Here is a 16,723-nt window from a genome sequence, read left to right as displayed (position 1 = left end):
CAAGGAAACCCACGCAGACACAGGGAGAACGTGCAGACTCCGCACAGACAAGTGACCCGGGCTGGGAATCGAACCTGGTTCCCTGGCACTGTGGAGCGGCAGTGCTAGCCACCGTGCTGCTCACATTGCATGTCACTTGAAGGAGGTTTCAACACCACTGCACGAAACAGAGAAGTCTCAGAGTTTTTATTTTAACAGAAAAGTGATTTTAATCACGGGGAACTCCACGCAACGCATCTGTTCTCAATCTAACTCAACTACTTCTTTCTTCCATATTAAGAAGGCATAGAATGGAGATCGAGAAAGAAAAACACACAAAAACAGTATGTTACTACTCGCGTGAAACAAATAGATTGCAAGGGACCTCCCCTCACTTGGATCACTCCACTACATCTGTTCTTGTGGTTGGTTACAAGTATGAAAGATATTTATGAGTTTTCACAAAAGATGCCTGCAGAAGAGGCACGTGAGACAAAGCGGGAGGGGGAAGGGGTGAAGAGAAAGGGGGAGGGGGAAACTTATCATAGGTCGCAATAGGAATAAAAAGCCCAATACATTAAGGTACAAAAGTTGGAAAGAAAGGAGGACTTGCATTTTTATAGCACCATTCATAAAACATTACAAAGCAGCTGAAGTGGAATGTAATTATTGTTATAAATGTAGAGGCAGCCAATAGCATACAGCAAGCTCCCACATGATAATGACCATACGATTTTTTTTAATACACTGTTGGTCAATATTGGCTCCGGCTCAAGGAGTGGAATTCTTTCATTTCGAGACTAAGTGCCGTGACAGGTGCAGGAATATTGGTGTGGTTCCCGGTGCGGCGACCAGCGGGAAAACACACCAATCTTCTGGCACCCTCCCAGGTGTTTCACGCTGTATTCTGTGGCAGGACAGGCCTGCACGGCGCATACTCTGCCTTCCTATCCCGCAGCCATATTGAAAAGATACCCAACATCATTGACTCACGACTGAAGAAAGAAGATGGACCTCCTGAAAATGAAAATAGATCGCTGGGATCAATCTGAAGCCAGAAGATGGACCTTCTGAAAGCAAAGATGGATCTTCAGGAACATTCCAAGGCTGGAGGACCCCTCTAAGACACCTAATCTGGAAGTTCCACCTGCGGATTCACCCCTGGCCCACTGCTGTGGGGTTCGAGGGTGCAGGACTGCAGGTGGCCTCCATCCCGAGACAGCTCCAGATATTGTTCACTTGAGTCCCAGTATATGCAAGCCGCATTGTTCTGAATGTGTTTCCCACCAGCGTGTTTTCCCACTAATAGGGATGGAGATGAGGTTTGCGCTGGCCCCTGGCGGATTTTCCAACCAGCCCATGGCGGGCACCAGTGGAAGTTCCCGCTGTGAATTTCTGGACCTCCCGCGATATTCCCCTATCATGTCTGCTATTAATCACACCAGTGGAGGCTTGGCAGAATTCGTGGAATCTCTACAGTGTTAAAGGCGGCTATTCGACTAATTGAGTTTGCACCGAATCCCTCAATATAGCCAGGTCCTCCTCCCACTCTATCCCTGTAACCCCACGCATCCACCATGGCTAACTGTTCCAAACCTACACATCCCAGAACGCTAAGGAGCAATTCAGCATGGTCAATCCATCTAACCTGCATATCTTCGGGCTGTGGGAGGAAACCCACACAGACACAGGAAGAATGTGCAAACTCCATACAAGGTTTTAGGGAAAAAGCAGAAAACTGGAGTTGAGATGGATGACGAGTAGCCATGATTTTAAATGAATGGCAGAACAGGCTGAAGGGGTTCAATAGTTGGGAATATTTCTTATGTTTAACAACACTAGGATGAATTCCTCTGGTTTTTTTTAATGTCTACCTGAGAGAGCAGATGGCTCTTAATAAAGAACTCATAGAGGAACATAGGAACATAGAAATTAGGAGCCGAAGTAGGCAAATTCAGCTCATTGAATGGTGGCGGAACAGGCTCAATCAGGTCATGCTGCTCTCTCCCTGGTCTCAAATCCATTTCCCCACCTGTTCCCCATATCCCCTTTCCCTTTTCTATTGAAAAAATGTCCATCTCCTTCTCAAAACTGTTCAACAACTCAATCAACCATGGGGCTATGGGGCATCAAGTTCCACAAATTCACTACCCTCCGCAAGAAGTAGTTCTTCCTCATCTCAGTTTTAATATGAAAGTAAACAACTTCCAAACAACTTTGATGAGTCATGATGTATCATTTCGATCATAGTGCAAGATTTGGCCAATACGCCTGCATCACCTCTGAAAAAGCATTCCAATTAGTCCCACTCCTCTAGTCTTATCAAACTTCACCAGTATTACAAATAATAGCATCCTACAACCACAAGCTGTTATCTGTCAAACAGGATCCGAAAAGCCACTATCAGATATACTGGCTTTCTGAAACTCTATTTTGACTCCTGACGTGCCGACTCTTCTTTGGTTTAGTGCAAAGGCGAGGTCATGACCATGCCCTTCTACACCGGCCAAAACTAAAGTGAATGTTGGATAACATACGCAAACAAGCTCTCCTTAAAACCTTCAGAAAGACAGGAACACAAGTGTCTATAGAAAAGGAACATTGTAGCCAAGGCAAAGCCTGTGAACACCTTTCACAGAAACTTCAGTTATTTCAGCTGACTGAATCCCAGTCACATTTGTTCAACACGCTTTGCCTTCTTCATCCAAGATCCAAGTCGTGAGAATGCTCCTTCTGTCTAATCATGGATGCTAAGTTATCACAATACGTAGCATGACAGTAATGTTGTACAGTAAGAAGTCTCACAACACCACGTTAAAGTCCAATATGTTCGTTTGGAATCACAAGCTTCCAGAGCACCGATCCTTCATCAGGTGAAGGAGCAGCGCTTTGAAAGCTTGTGATTCCAAATAAACCTTTTAACTTGATGTTGTGAGACTTCTTACTGTGCCTATCCCAGCCTGATGCCGGCATCTCCCCATCACAGTAATCATGTACTACTGGAGATCAGCACATATGCAAAGCTAGACTGTGGAGGAGAGAAGGGTTGCTTTTATGAAGAAGTTCATCTCAGAGGCAATAACTCACCTATCAAGTCCTACTCTATATAATAAATCATGCCAGAACAGAAACCATGCATTAAAGAAGCTTAGTATCAGGAACGGTAACAGCAAGCTCAGGACTTCAACCCTCCCCATATCCAAATGGAGTCCAAATGAGATACAGCAATCAAAATGGGGTTGTGAAGTAAAATGTCCTGAAAGTACAGATCAACAAATCATTAAAAAGGAGCAGTGAAGGTTAACGAAGCCATAGAAAATGCAAACAAGGGACAAGTTCATTTCTAGATGGCTGGAATTGAAAAGCAGAAACAGTGCGTTCAACTTTTGTATGGCCTTGGTTCAACTGCACTTGTGGTTTGCTGGGATAGTTGTAGAGAAGATGTTTCCATTTCTGGAAGAGTTCAAAGTGGGAGGTCAGAGAAAAAGATGTTGTAACTCATGACAGATAGGTCAACCCTGATGACTATTTACCAGGCCTAAAAATCACGTTTTTGCTTCTACTCAGTTGACAACCCTTCTCCCCGCAGCTTTGCAGCCACATTAGACTCTTCAGTCACGAGTGATCAGCCTCAATTTTTCACATCACAAATGAATGTTTGACTCACCAATACCTTGTAACTGGGTACAAAGGATCAAGCAGGCCCTGCAGACTGTCTTGTGAAGATACGCAGGAGCTCAAGACACACCCAATCACTGCCTCAGACACCAAGGACATTTCAAAATGGCAGCCATGGATACCAGCGATTGACTTGTGCACTTGCCATACAGCCAACCCACATTTATGGAGGGGCTTTTCAAGGCTTCAAAGGTTGACCTACACCCCGATATAATTAATATCCACAGCAGTCACGAACATACCCAACTAGCAATCCATCTTTACCGAGAGTGTGCTCTCAATGTAAAAGTTGCTATCACAAATATTTTGTGTCTGTCTTCACAGCGCAAGACAAAAAAACTAAACATGCCAGAAACAGAGAGCAACCAAGGGGCTAAAAAGAATGAGGAACTTAAGGTAATTAATATCAGCAGAGAAAAACTATTGGAGAAACTTAAGGGAGTTGAATCCGATAAATCCCAGAGCCTACACGTGGGATTCTAAAAGAGGCAGCTGCGGAGGCATTAAATCAGAAGTGAGTGGCAATCATCCTCAGATTGTTATTCCTTGGAAGGTTCAACCCTTTACTCTAGAAAGGGTCATATTGCCTCAGAGGTGCAGAATAAGCCTCTACACACCTGGTTGTATCCATTGGTTTGTGCTTAATATTTTTGAATATTTTGTAACTAAGAAAAGTCAAATATAAAACTTCTGGAGCCTACACTGTATCTATTCAAAAATATTAAGCACAAATATTTTTGAATATGGTACAGGCTCCAGAAATTTTATATTTGACTTTTCTCAGTTACAAAAAATACAAACTGTGTGAAATATATCTTGCTTGTCCAAATAGATGGAATAGGGAAAATAGTAATGTCAAAAATCCTGAGTTCTTTCAATGTTATCTCGCTGTAACTCTAGCAGTAGGCACGGAAATCAAACTGGGCACATACACATTGGGTCTCAGACAACTTTTGAGTTATTCAAGAATTGCTTAACAGATAAGGTGTAGCAATTAAGAATAAACAGAGTGTTGGCAGGCAGCGCTCCACTGGTGGAATGTCCACAACCCTCCAGGATAGATTCACAACCCTTTGAGTGAAATAATTTCTCCTCATCTCAGTCCTAAACTGACAACAATCCCACTCAGGTCGTGAATGTGGCCCAATCCACCACGCAAACCAGCCTCCCATCCACTGACTCTGTCTACACTTCCCGCTGCCTCGACAAAGCAGCCAGCATAATTAAGGACCCCACGCACCCCGGACATTCTCTCTTCCACCTTCTTCCGTTGGGAAAAAGATACAAAAATCTGAGGTCACGCACCAACCAATACAAGAACAGCTTCCTCCCTGCTGCTGTCAGACTTTTGAATGGACTTACCTCGCATTAAGTTGATCTTTCTCTACACCCTAGCTATGGCTGTAACACTACATTCTGTACTCTGTCCTTTCCTTCTCTATGAATTGTATGCTTTGTCTGTATAGCTTGCAACAAACAATATTTTTCACTGTATGTTAATACACGTGACAATAATAAATCAAAGCAAATTAAATGATTGACCCCTTGTCCTGAGACTGTGACTTCTTGTTTAAACGTTTCCCCGACAGAGAAAACAATTAGTCAGCACGCACAATGTGACAGCCAGCAAATGGAGGGGTCTTCCACCGCATCCAGACTAAGCTCCCAATGGTAAAAAGCCCGCAACTACACCTATGCTTCCACCATTAGTGCCCAGTCTGGCAATCCCCACATTTTAAGATTTACATTATTTGTTGTTCAATGTATCCGTGACCTTGCCCATCCCCCATATCTATAATGTCCTGCAACCGTAAAACCTGGATCTCTGTACTCCATAAGAAGTCTCACGACACCAGGTTAAAGTCCAACATGTTTATTTGGTAGTAAACGGCACTAGCTTTCGGAACGCTGTTCCTTCGTCAGATGAGTGGAGAGTTCCACTTACCTCCACTCACCTGACGAAGGAACAGCGTTCCAAAAGCGAGTGGCGTTTACTACCAAATAAACCTGTTGGACTTTAGCCTGGTGTAGTGAGACTTCTTACTGTGGTTACCCCAGTCCAACGCCGGCATCTCCACATCATCTCTGTACTCCTCCAGACCTGCTTCTTATTCACCTCCTGCTCCAACACTGACAGCCAAGCCTTCAGTCAATGAGGCCCCACGGTCTGGAAATCACTCCCTAAAACCCTCCGCTGCTTCAGCTCTCTCCCCTCCTTTAAGATTCAACTTAAAACCTACATCTTTGACCAAGTATTTAGTCACCTGTCTCTTTACGTATTTCGGTGATTTGTTTGATAACCTTGGGGCATTTTCAGAAATCATAATTAAAGCTGTTGTGGTCTGGCGATTTGTGTCTTGCCCTGTCTTTCACAGATTAATTGGGCAGCACGGAGGCACAGCTGCCTCACCGCGCCAGGGACCCGGGTTCAAATCTGGCCTCGGGTCACCTTCTGCATGGAGTTTGCCCGTTCTCCCCACATTGCCTGGGTTTCCTCCAGGTGTCTCCCGCAGTCCAATGATGTGTGGGTTAGATTTATCGGCCACACTAAATTGCCCCTTAGTGTCAGAGGGACTGGCAGGGTTACGAGGATAGGACCTAGGTGGGATTGTTGTCAGTGCAGGCTCAATAGGCCGACTGGCCTCCTTCTGCACTGTAAGTATTCTGTGATTCTACGATCTGGAATGCACTGCCTGAAAGGATGCTGGAAGCAGATTTAGAAATAATCTTTCACAGAATCATTATGGCGCAGAAGGAGGCCTTTCAGTCCGTTGTGTCTGCACCATCTCTCCAAATGAGCGTTGCGACTTAGTGCCATCCCCCCACCTTTTCCCCATGCCCCTGCACATTGTTTCAAGCTGGGTAAACATCCAGTGCCCTCTGGGGTGCCTCAACTGAACCTGCCTCCACCACACCCCAGGCAGTGCATTCCAGACCCCAAAAACGCGTGGTGTGAAAAAGATTCTTTTCACTTTCAGAAGTAATATACTTCACAAGGAAAAGCTGTGGTGACAGAGAAGAGGAACGGGATGCAACGCAGAGCATTTTCACAGGGTTAGCACAAGCAATATAATAGAGTCCCTACAGTGCAGAAGGAGACCATTCGGCTCATCGAGTTCACACTGACAACAATCCCACTCACACCCTATTCCCATAACCCTGTGTAATCCCCCTGACACTAAGGGGCAATCCCATCCAGACCTGTTCCCCATAACCCCAAGTATTCACCCTACTAATCCCCCTAACCTACACATCTTGGGACACTAAGGGGCAATCCCACCCAAGGAGTTTAACAAAAAAATGTTGGACAAGATTCTGAACGGCAAACACCATTTATTATAGACTCCCTACAGTGCCTGCACCGACAGCAACCCACCCAACCCCTATCCCTGTAATCCATGCATTTACCCCACTAAACCCCCTAACCTCTACATCTTGGAACACTAAGGGGCACTTTAGCATGGCCAATCCGCCTAACCGGCACACCTTTGGACTGTGGGAGGAAACCGGAGGAAACCCACGCAGACACGGGGAGAACGTGCATCCTCCGCACAGACACTGACCCAAAGGCCGGAATTGAAGCCGGGCCCCCGGCGCTCTGGGGGCAGCAGTGCCAACCAATGTGCCACTCGCCTCCCTCACTGAAATTATCATTGGCACCGGAGCATATCACGGGGAAAGGCCGAATCATAACATTCCCTTTCAGAGGCAAGCAATCGGCGACCACCCAACGACGGGGGGGGGGATAATAACCGGTCCTTCCACATTATTACCGAGGTTAGGATCTGTGGCCTGCCGCTTCTTAATCTTGGCTTCAGAAATAGCAGCATAATAAGCGCAAGTCATCTTTATCAGCCACGCTCCCCGCAACACCGGCACGGAATATTTAGCCAGATAAGCAAAGGCCTCTTCCTTCTTGCTGAGGATGGGAACCTACACAGAAGAAAAACAAAATATGTATATTTATTTGTCTGTAGAGCGGCTGGTTAAGACTGACAGACCGGGCCTGCTGAGAGAGGGCAGAAGTTGAGTACCCCTCCCACCCACCCACCCACCCACCACCGCTCTTCAAGCGAGGCCCTGCAGGAGTTTGAAGTAGGTCCAGTGAAGGTAAAGTAGGAGTCCAAAATAAAGCAGCCTGTTAATGATCATCGTGGATGTTCACAATTAGATCTTTTTCTTTACTTACTACTGGAGAGAGAGTTGCACCCACGGAATCACCACCTTCAAAGTGCTGGGGCTGGGGGGGGGGGGGGGGGTGCGCGAGCTAAGTGTGAGAAATTGGGGGGAGGGAGGGGGCGCAAGAGAGAGGGTAAGCGAGGAACAAGTCGGAGGAGTTGTGTGTGTGTGTGTGGGGGGGGCGTTGGTGAGCAAGAGAGTGCAGCACCCCAAGCAGAAGGGCCCCGAGGGTCCCTGTGTGAGGGAGGGGGCAGGCTGATCGAGAAGTCGGGGAGGGGCCCTGAGCAAAAAAAGGGGGGTTCCTAAGTGAAAGGGGATGTAAGGGGGAGGGGGTAGTGGTCAAATGAAAGGAGGGGCCCTATTGAGGGAGGAGGCAAGGGGAGATGGGTGGGGCAGATCAGGGAGGAGGTGAAGAGGTCCCCAGACAAGAGAGGAGGCAACTGGCGGCCGAATGAGAGGGGGCGAAGCAGAGAGGGGAAGGGAAATATAATACATATTAAGCAGAGTTCTCATTCAAAAAGAAAGTAACTCAAAAAGAAAATAAATTGAGTGTCTTCAAAACAGAGATAAATAGGTTCTTGATTGCTAAGAGGATCAGGGGTTATGGGAAAAGGCAGGAGAATGGGGGCAAGGAAAATATCAGTCATGATTGAATAGCAGAGCAGACTTGATGGGCTGAGTGGCCTAATTCTGCCCCAATGTCTTACAGCCCTTTGGTCTAACTTTCTAAACTTTTACTCACATCCATTGTTGGTCTGAATATCCTTCACTGCATGCGCACACACAAACGCACACGTTGTACATGCAAAAATCAAGTAATATTTTGGTATCTTACCTTTTTGGCTAAAACCGTCAAAGGTTTATTTCCTGCAAGATCCGTGAACCAGATGTGAATGGCACTCTGGGAGCGGGCAGTCACAAGCCAGTAATTATCTTTGGCATTCACCTGAGGTTTCTTCTTCCCTGTGTCTTGAAAAGTGTTGAGTTTGAGTTTCTCTGCCAAGATGCTGCTAAAATAGGCCCCTATCTGTTAAGGTGAAAGCCAAGAAGAATATTTATGTCATCACTTTGGACAGCTTCTCATTTAAAACATTTTCCACAACTGGACTGAACATCCCTTCAACAGGAGGGGAGGTGGGTAGGGATGATGTCCAAACCACAGTGACTCATGCATTGTCAAACACACAGACATAGCCCAGTCCATCACCCAAACAGCCACCCACCCAGCGTCTCCATCTACACCTCCCACTGCCTCGGCAAAGCAGCCAGCTTAATTGAGGACCTCACATACCTCTGACATTTTCCCTTCCACTTTCTTCCGTCAAGAAAAAGATACAAAAATCTGAGGCCACGTATCAACCGACTCAAGAACAGTTTCTTCCCTGCTGTCATCAGGCTTTTGAATGGACTTACCTTGCATTAAGTTGATCTTTCTCTATACCTTAGCTAGTAGCTGTAAACACTACATTCTGCACTCTCTCATTTCCTTCTCCTCTATGTACGGTATGTTTTGTCTGTATAGCACACGAGAAACAATGGTCAGAATTCTCCCGTCGTGCCCGCCACGGGAATTGTAGTAGGCAGGGACAGACCCATGCAATGGTCCATTGACCTCGGAGCAGGATTCTCCAGTTCTGAGGCAAGTGTGGCCAGAGAACCCCACCCAATATTTTTCACTGTATCCCAATACACGTGACAATAATAAATCAAATCAAACTATTTGTATCCAAAACAGAAAATGCTGGAAAACCTCTGCAGGTCTGGCAACATTTGTAAAGGGAAAAAATAGCTGACGGTCAGAGTCCAGATGACCCTGTGTCAAAGTTTTGTCATCTGAACTCACATCATCAGCTCTTTTCTCTTCTTATTTGCTGAGATTTTCCAGCATTTTCTCTTTTGGTTTCAGATTCCAGTATCCGGACTGATTTGCTTCAATCTACTTGTGTAATCAGTAAGGGTATTAATGACAAAAAGTAGAAAGATATAGTTCTACATTTCGCTCCCAGTGAGCATATCTCCCTCAAACATCTGATTAAGTGGCCACTTTCCCTAGTCATGGTTATAGGATCTTGCGATGCACAAGCTGCCGTAGCCTACTTAATAGTCATTGCACTACAAAATAGCTAATCGTGTGTGAGGTGCCTGCAAGACGGTTATGAGAGACAATATTATAAATGCAAGGCCTTCACTGCAATACCAAAAAAAGGATCCAGTCTTAGAAATTCAAGAACATGGACTTGGTGGGGTGTGTGTGTGGTGGTGGTGGTGGAATGAAAAGGCACTGGCCACCTATATTAAATCCCGTTCATTACAGTGCTTCTCTTTTTGCAAGGAGTGGAGTAAGATTCTCAAGTCTGTTTCTCTGACATGAGAGATTGCGGACTAGATTGGCATCCATTGACAACCTTTCAAAAGGAGCTTTGGTGAGGAGGGAGCGTTGCCCATTCAGCTGACCAGGAATCTGACCCCGGTTAATTTATCCAGCTTTAGCCTCATCGGAATATTTTAGTTGGGCTGCTTGTGGGAGACAAAAACAGGATTCGGACACAAGGAGCAGAATTTTTCCATCCCGCCTGCCATGGGAATCGCAGCGGGCAGGATAGGACCACACAAAGTTCCACTGACCACGGGTAGGATTTTCCAGTCTTGGGGTAAGGGCTGCCAGAAAATCCCACCCAAGGAGTTTGAAAACAGAAGTTGAACAGGATTCCGAATGGCAAACACCATTTATTATAAAATCCCTACAGTGCAGAAGAAAGCCATTTGGCCCATCGAGCCTGCGCCAACAGCCATCCATCCAACCCCTATCCCTGTAACCGCACACATTTACCCCACTAATCCCCCTAACCTACACACTTTGGGATACTAAGGGGCAATTTAGCATGGCCAACCCAGCTAACCCACAAATCTTTGGTCTGTGGCAGGAAACTAGAGCACCGAGAGGAAAGCTACGCAGATGTGGGGAAAAAGTGCAAGCTCCACACAGATACTGACCTACATCCTATCAACCATGGCCCAATTGTTAATACTTTTAATGCCAAGTCAGAAGGTTGTAGGTTCAAGCCCAACTGCAGGTCTTGAGTGCAAAAAAATCACATCTGGCACTTTAGTGCAGTACTGAAGGTGTGCTGCGCAGTCAAAGATGCCATTATACCTAGGCCTCTCAGGTGATATAAAAGATCCCGCAGCATTATTTTGCTGAGGAGCAGGGGAGTTACCCTTGGTGCCATGATTAATATTTATCCTTCAATCAGCAGCACAAGAAATAGCTCATCCACCTGGTGACATATTGCTGTGGCAGTGTGCAGAACATTTCCAATCCAAAGTTATGCAGGTTAGGTTGATTGGCCATGCTAAGAAATTGCCCTTTAGTGTCCAGGGATGTGTAGGTTACAGGGGTTAGTGGGTATAATATGTAGGGATATGGGGGTAGGGCCAGGGTGGGATTGTGTTTGGTGCAGACTCGATGGGCCGAAGGGCCTCTTTCTGCATTGTAGAGTTCTATGATTCTATGTAGGATTCTAATTAGACAGCAAAGCAATTCAAAATGTGAGCACCTCATACGCTTATTTTGATAAAGTGGGGAGGGGGGGGGAGCAATGAAGCCTGCATTTGTATAGCCCCTACACATGTCATTAGGGTATTCAATGAACTCTACAATCACCAAATTATTTGAACTTCGGAATGATGTGACTACAATGTAACAGAGGCGATGGCCAAGTGGTATTATTGCTAGACCATTAATCCAGAATCTCTGCTAATGTTCTGGGAACCTAGGTTCGAATCCTACTACAGAAGTTGGTGGAATTTGAATTCAATTTAAAAAAAAATCTACTGATGATCATGAAGTCATTGCCGATTGTGGGAAAAACCCATCCGGTTCACTACTGTCCTTTAGGAATGGAAACCTGTCATCCTTATTTTCAAACCTCACCACAGTAGCTGGTAGAATTTAAATTCAAATAATAAATTCTAGAATATATAGCTAGCCTCAGTAATGGCAACCATTAATGCCTTTTAGGGAAGGAAATCTGTTGTCCTTCCTTGATCTGGTCTACATGCGAGTCCAGAGACACAGCAATGTGGTTGACTCTCAACTGTCCTCTGAAAGATTGAGCAAGCCACTCAATTCAAGGACAATTAGCAATGGGCAATAAATGCTGGCCAGCCAGAGACACCTCCTCCCACAAATGAAAAAAAAAATGAATACAGCACATTTTTGAAGTTTATTTATTAGTCACAAATAAGGTTTACATTAACACCGCAATGAAGTTAGTGAAATTCCCCTAGCCATCACGTCCCGGCGCCTCTACGGATCAATGCACATAACCAGCAAGTCTTACAGACTGTGGGAGGAAACCGGAGCACCCAGAGGAAACCCACGCAGACACGGGGAGAACGTGCAAACTCCACACAGACAGTGATCCAGCCAGGAACCGATACATAAACAAGCAGTCAGGAGAGAAACAGCTGGATAATTTGTTTCTGGAATGACAGACCCAGGACAGCACCCATCCAAAGCACTTAAATCCATCTGAGCAAACAGGCAGGCTCCCAGTTTAACGTCTCATCCTCAATGGGGCTTCAACCTCCAGCCCCACTCCAGAGGGGACAGTGCCTCCAACTAGCACAAATCCACTGCTGAATAGTCAGTCACCAGCTGAAAGTTGTCAGTTCGCAAATTAGTGTGTCAAAACAAAATGCCACAAATATAGGTCAATGCACTTCCAAAGTAATTCACTATAGAAAGCGCCAACATTTTGACATGAAATCAGTTTTATAAATGAAGGCATTATTAAAACCAAAAAGGGAACAATTTTCTGATAAAAAGCACCAATTTCATTGTGATAGGGCCTGGGAGTGAATCGCTAAAACAAACCTTGGCAGCAGGCAAAGGCTCAACATGTTGACAGACCAGTTAAGGATAGATGTCAAACCTTGCAAGAGACTTTCCTAAACAGGTGGTAGAAGTACAAAATGCTGGAAGTAATGTACCAGATGACTAGGTGCAATGATTTAGGGTGTTGAGGGGAGGGAGAGATGGTCTTTTTCTGGAAAGAAGAACAAAAGCTGGTTAAAAATGATGCGGAGATGCCGGCGGTGGACTGGGGTAGGCACAATAAGAAAATCCCACAACACCAAGTTAAAGTCCAACAGGTTTATTTGGTATCACAAGCTTTTGGAGTGCTGCTTCTTCATCAGGTGAATGGAGAGGTGAGTTCACAAACACGGCATATATAGAGAGAGACAATTACAAGATAATGGTTGGAATGCGAGTCTTTACAGGTAATTAAGTCTTTACAGTTACAGACAATGCAAATAGAGAGAGGGATAATCACAGATTAAAAAGGTGTGAAATGTCTCGAGCCAAGTTAAAAAATGAACAACTCCATCTGAGCACCAGAGGTTCCTCTTGACAGACATACAATGCCATGTTTTCGGCATCAGATGATGTCCCACCTCCACCCGCCCCAAGTTTCCCCATGAGGATTGGGTCACACCTTTTTCTCAGCCTGGAGGGAGCACTGGTTTAAACACTTCTCCCAATTTTGATAGTCACACATAACTGAAATCATTGTTTTTTGCACTTTTTTCAAGAAATAAATCTCTGACTCTTGAGAGTCGACCTTGTTGACAATACCAAAATAGTCTGCAGCATGTTTAAAGGATGACCAATTAACGTGACTGCCAGAGCCTTAAGGATCATTGGGACGGTTGCTCTTAACACTGTTTCAAGTTGGCACCTCAGCCTAAAGGTGGATTAAAGTGGAATGGCAATTTAAGACCCCCATCTTGGCCCTCCCCTCAGAGGTTCCTTAGCAGCTAAAGTGTCTGAGAAAGTACATCCCCTGGGTGTCACAGTGATGTTTCTGTGACAAAATATGGGCATGAAATAACAAATCAATGTCAAAAAAATGAAGGAGAGTGTCATCAACTTCAGGAAGCGTAGTGGGGAACATGGCCCTGTCTACATCAATGGGGGCGAAGTAGAAATGGTTCAGAGTTTCAAATTTTTAGGTGTCCAGATCACCAACAACCTAAGCTGGTTCCCCCCATGCCAACATTATAGTTAAGAAAGCCCACCAACGCCTCTACTTTCTCAGAAGACGAAGGAAATTTGGCATGTCAGCTACAGCTCTCACCAGCTTTTACAGATGCACCATAGAAAACACTCTTTCTAGTTGTATCGCAGCTTGATACGACTCCTGCTTTGCCCAAGTCCATAAGAAACTACAACCGGTCGTGAATGAATCCCAGGCCATCACGCAAACCAGCCTCCCATCCACTGACTCTGTCTACACTTCCCACTGCCTTGGAAAAGCAGCCAGCATAATCAAGGACCCCGTGCACCCCAGACATTTCCTTTTCCGCCTTCTTCCGTCAGGAAAAAGATACAAAAGTCAGAGGTCACGTACCAACTGCCTCAAGAACAGCTTTTTCCCTGCTGCCATCAGACTTTTGAATGGACCTAATTCGTACTTGCTATGACTGTAACACTACATTTTGCACTCTCTCCTTTCCTTCTCTATGAACGATATGCTTTTTCTGTCTGGAGCAAGAAACAATATTTTTCACTGTGTATTAATACATGTGACAATAATAAATCAAAATCAAATTTAAGACTTTGTGAATCGACCCAACAAAAGATTGGCCTCACATCTGCTAAGTGAACAGGAATGTCCGTCAAACATTTTCCCTAAAGATGCAAAATAAAACCTTTCAGAAGGTTTGAGAAGAACAGAATTTCCAGTCTGCGTGCTGCCGTTTGCTGAGTGATGATATTGCTCATTCATCTAGTAACTCTGACTTCCTGCAAGTCAATTAGATCTATTTATATTAATAACTTTGCATTTTCTGCAGATATTACAAACTTAAGAAATAGAAGCAGGAGACCATGTAGCTCATCGATATTGCACAATCAGGCCTGATCTTTGGTCTCAACTCCTCCATGTAATCTCTTGATTAGCACTACTGCCAAGGAGCCGGGTTCAATTCCAATCTTGGGTGACTCTCTGTGTGGAGTGGGGAGTCTGCACGTTCTCCCCATGTCTGCATGGGTCTCCTCCGGGTGCTCTGGTTTCTTCACAGTCCTGGTTAGGTACAGTGGCTCTACTAAATTCTCCCTCAGTGCACCCGAGCAGGTGCCAGGGTGTGGTAACTTGGGGATTTTCACAGCAACTTCATTGCAGTGTTAATGTAAGCCTACCTACGACACTAATCAATAAACTTTGAACTTTAAAAACTTTAACTCATCCCATTTCTCTGACCCTTGCACCACATCAAGAGAAACAGAAAGGGAATGTTGGATTTCACTGGGATTCCTCTGCGCACTAACCTGGACAGCTACCTGCTCTACTTTCAGCACAATACCCAATGCACATGAATGAGTTAACATGGTAACATAAACATAAGAACTGAGAGCAGAAATAGGCCATTCGGCCCCTCGAGCCTGTTCCACCATTCAATATGATCATGGCTGATCTCATCTCAGCCTCAACTCCACTTTCCTGCCTGTTTCAACCCCACTACCAATTAAAAATCTGTCTACCTCCTCTTTAAATTTACTCAATGTCCCAACATCCACCACACTCTGGGGTGGAGAGTTCCACTGATTCACCAGCCTTTGAGAGAAGTAGTCTCTCCTCATCTTTGTTTTATATCTGCCATCCCCTTATCCTAAAACTATGGTCTCTCATTCTGGATTGCCTCACAAAAGGAAGCATCAACTCTACATCTACTTTGTCAATACCTTTTATCATCTTACACCTGGAGTATTGTGTGCAGTTTTGGTGTTGTTATCTGAGGAAGAATGTCCTTGCTATAGTGGGAGTGCAATGAAGGTTTACCAGGCTGATTCCTGGGGTGGCAGGTCTGTCATATGAGGAGAGACTAAGTCGGTTCAAATTATATTCGCTAGAGTTTTGAAGAGTGAGGGAAGGATCTCATAGAAACTTATAAAATTCTAACAGGGTTAGTTAGGCATGGTAGATTCACAAAGAAAGTTCTCGATGGTGAGAGAGTCCAGAACTAGGGGCCATAGTTTGTGGATAAAGGACAAACCTTTTTAGAACTGAGGGGAGGTGAAATTTCTTCACCCAGGGGGTGGTGAATGTGTAGAATTCACTGCCATAGAAAGTAGTTGAGGCCAAAACTTTATCTGATTTCGAGAAGAAATTAGATATATAGCTCTAGCAGAGAAAGGGATCAAGGGAATAGGGAGGGATCAGGATATTGAATTCAATGATCAGCCATGATCAAAATGAATAGCGGAGCAGACTCGAAGGGCTGAATGGCCTTCTCCTGCTTGTAGTTTCTATATAACTCAATTAGATCTCCTGTCAATGTTTTAAACTGGAAAGAGTTTTGGCCTAAACTGCTCATCTCTGGAATCAATCGAGTGGACCTCCTCTGAACTGCCTCTAATGCAACTACACCTCCCTTCAAGTAAGGGGACCTAAGCTGTCCTCACTACAGCAGAGGTGCAGTGTCACCAATGCCTTGTATAGTTGGAGCAACATTTCCCTGCTTTTTTTTCCCTTTTGCAATAAATGCCAAATGTTGGTATGAAGAAAAATACACTTTGGAGGGTGAACCACCAACAGTGTCGCAATGTTCTGTCCCCTCCTCCGTCACCAACACACACACACACACACACACACACACACACACACACACACACAGACTCAATGCATCATGCAACATTTACTAAATATTAAAAACTATTTTCAAAGTAGTAAATCATTTCAAACAAAACACATGCAAAACGCTAATGGTTTGAGCGCGCACTTTACAACCAATTCCCTTAAAGATGCACTTCGTTGATAGACTTGGTGAGGTGCAGCCAGCTATATCACAGCTGAACGTGTACAGAATAAGTAGCAAGCAC

The 16,723-nt window shown here is 44.9% G+C and overlaps 1 protein-coding gene across 1 annotated transcript in view; it reads right to left on the bottom strand.

The window, feature by feature from the left end:
* The window catches only part of LOC145341129 (mediator of RNA polymerase II transcription subunit 12-like protein), a 564,757-nt gene that overhangs the window by 513,131 nt on the left and 34,903 nt on the right, over positions 1 to 16,723 (bottom strand). The window contains 2 exon segments of the mRNA XM_080186002.1: positions 7,431 to 7,590; positions 8,672 to 8,863. Coding sequence (XP_080042128.1) covers positions 7,431 to 7,590; positions 8,672 to 8,863 — 352 coding nt within the window.

The sequence above is a fragment of the Carcharhinus amblyrhynchos genome, chromosome 3 (genome assembly GCF_965287045.1).
Source record: "Carcharhinus amblyrhynchos chromosome 3, sCarAmb.v2.hapA, whole genome shotgun sequence".
NCBI lineage: Eukaryota > Metazoa > Chordata > Chondrichthyes > Carcharhiniformes > Carcharhinidae > Carcharhinus > Carcharhinus amblyrhynchos.
Note: the sequence above shows the minus strand (reverse complement) of the source record. Positions and strands in the feature narration are given on the sequence as shown.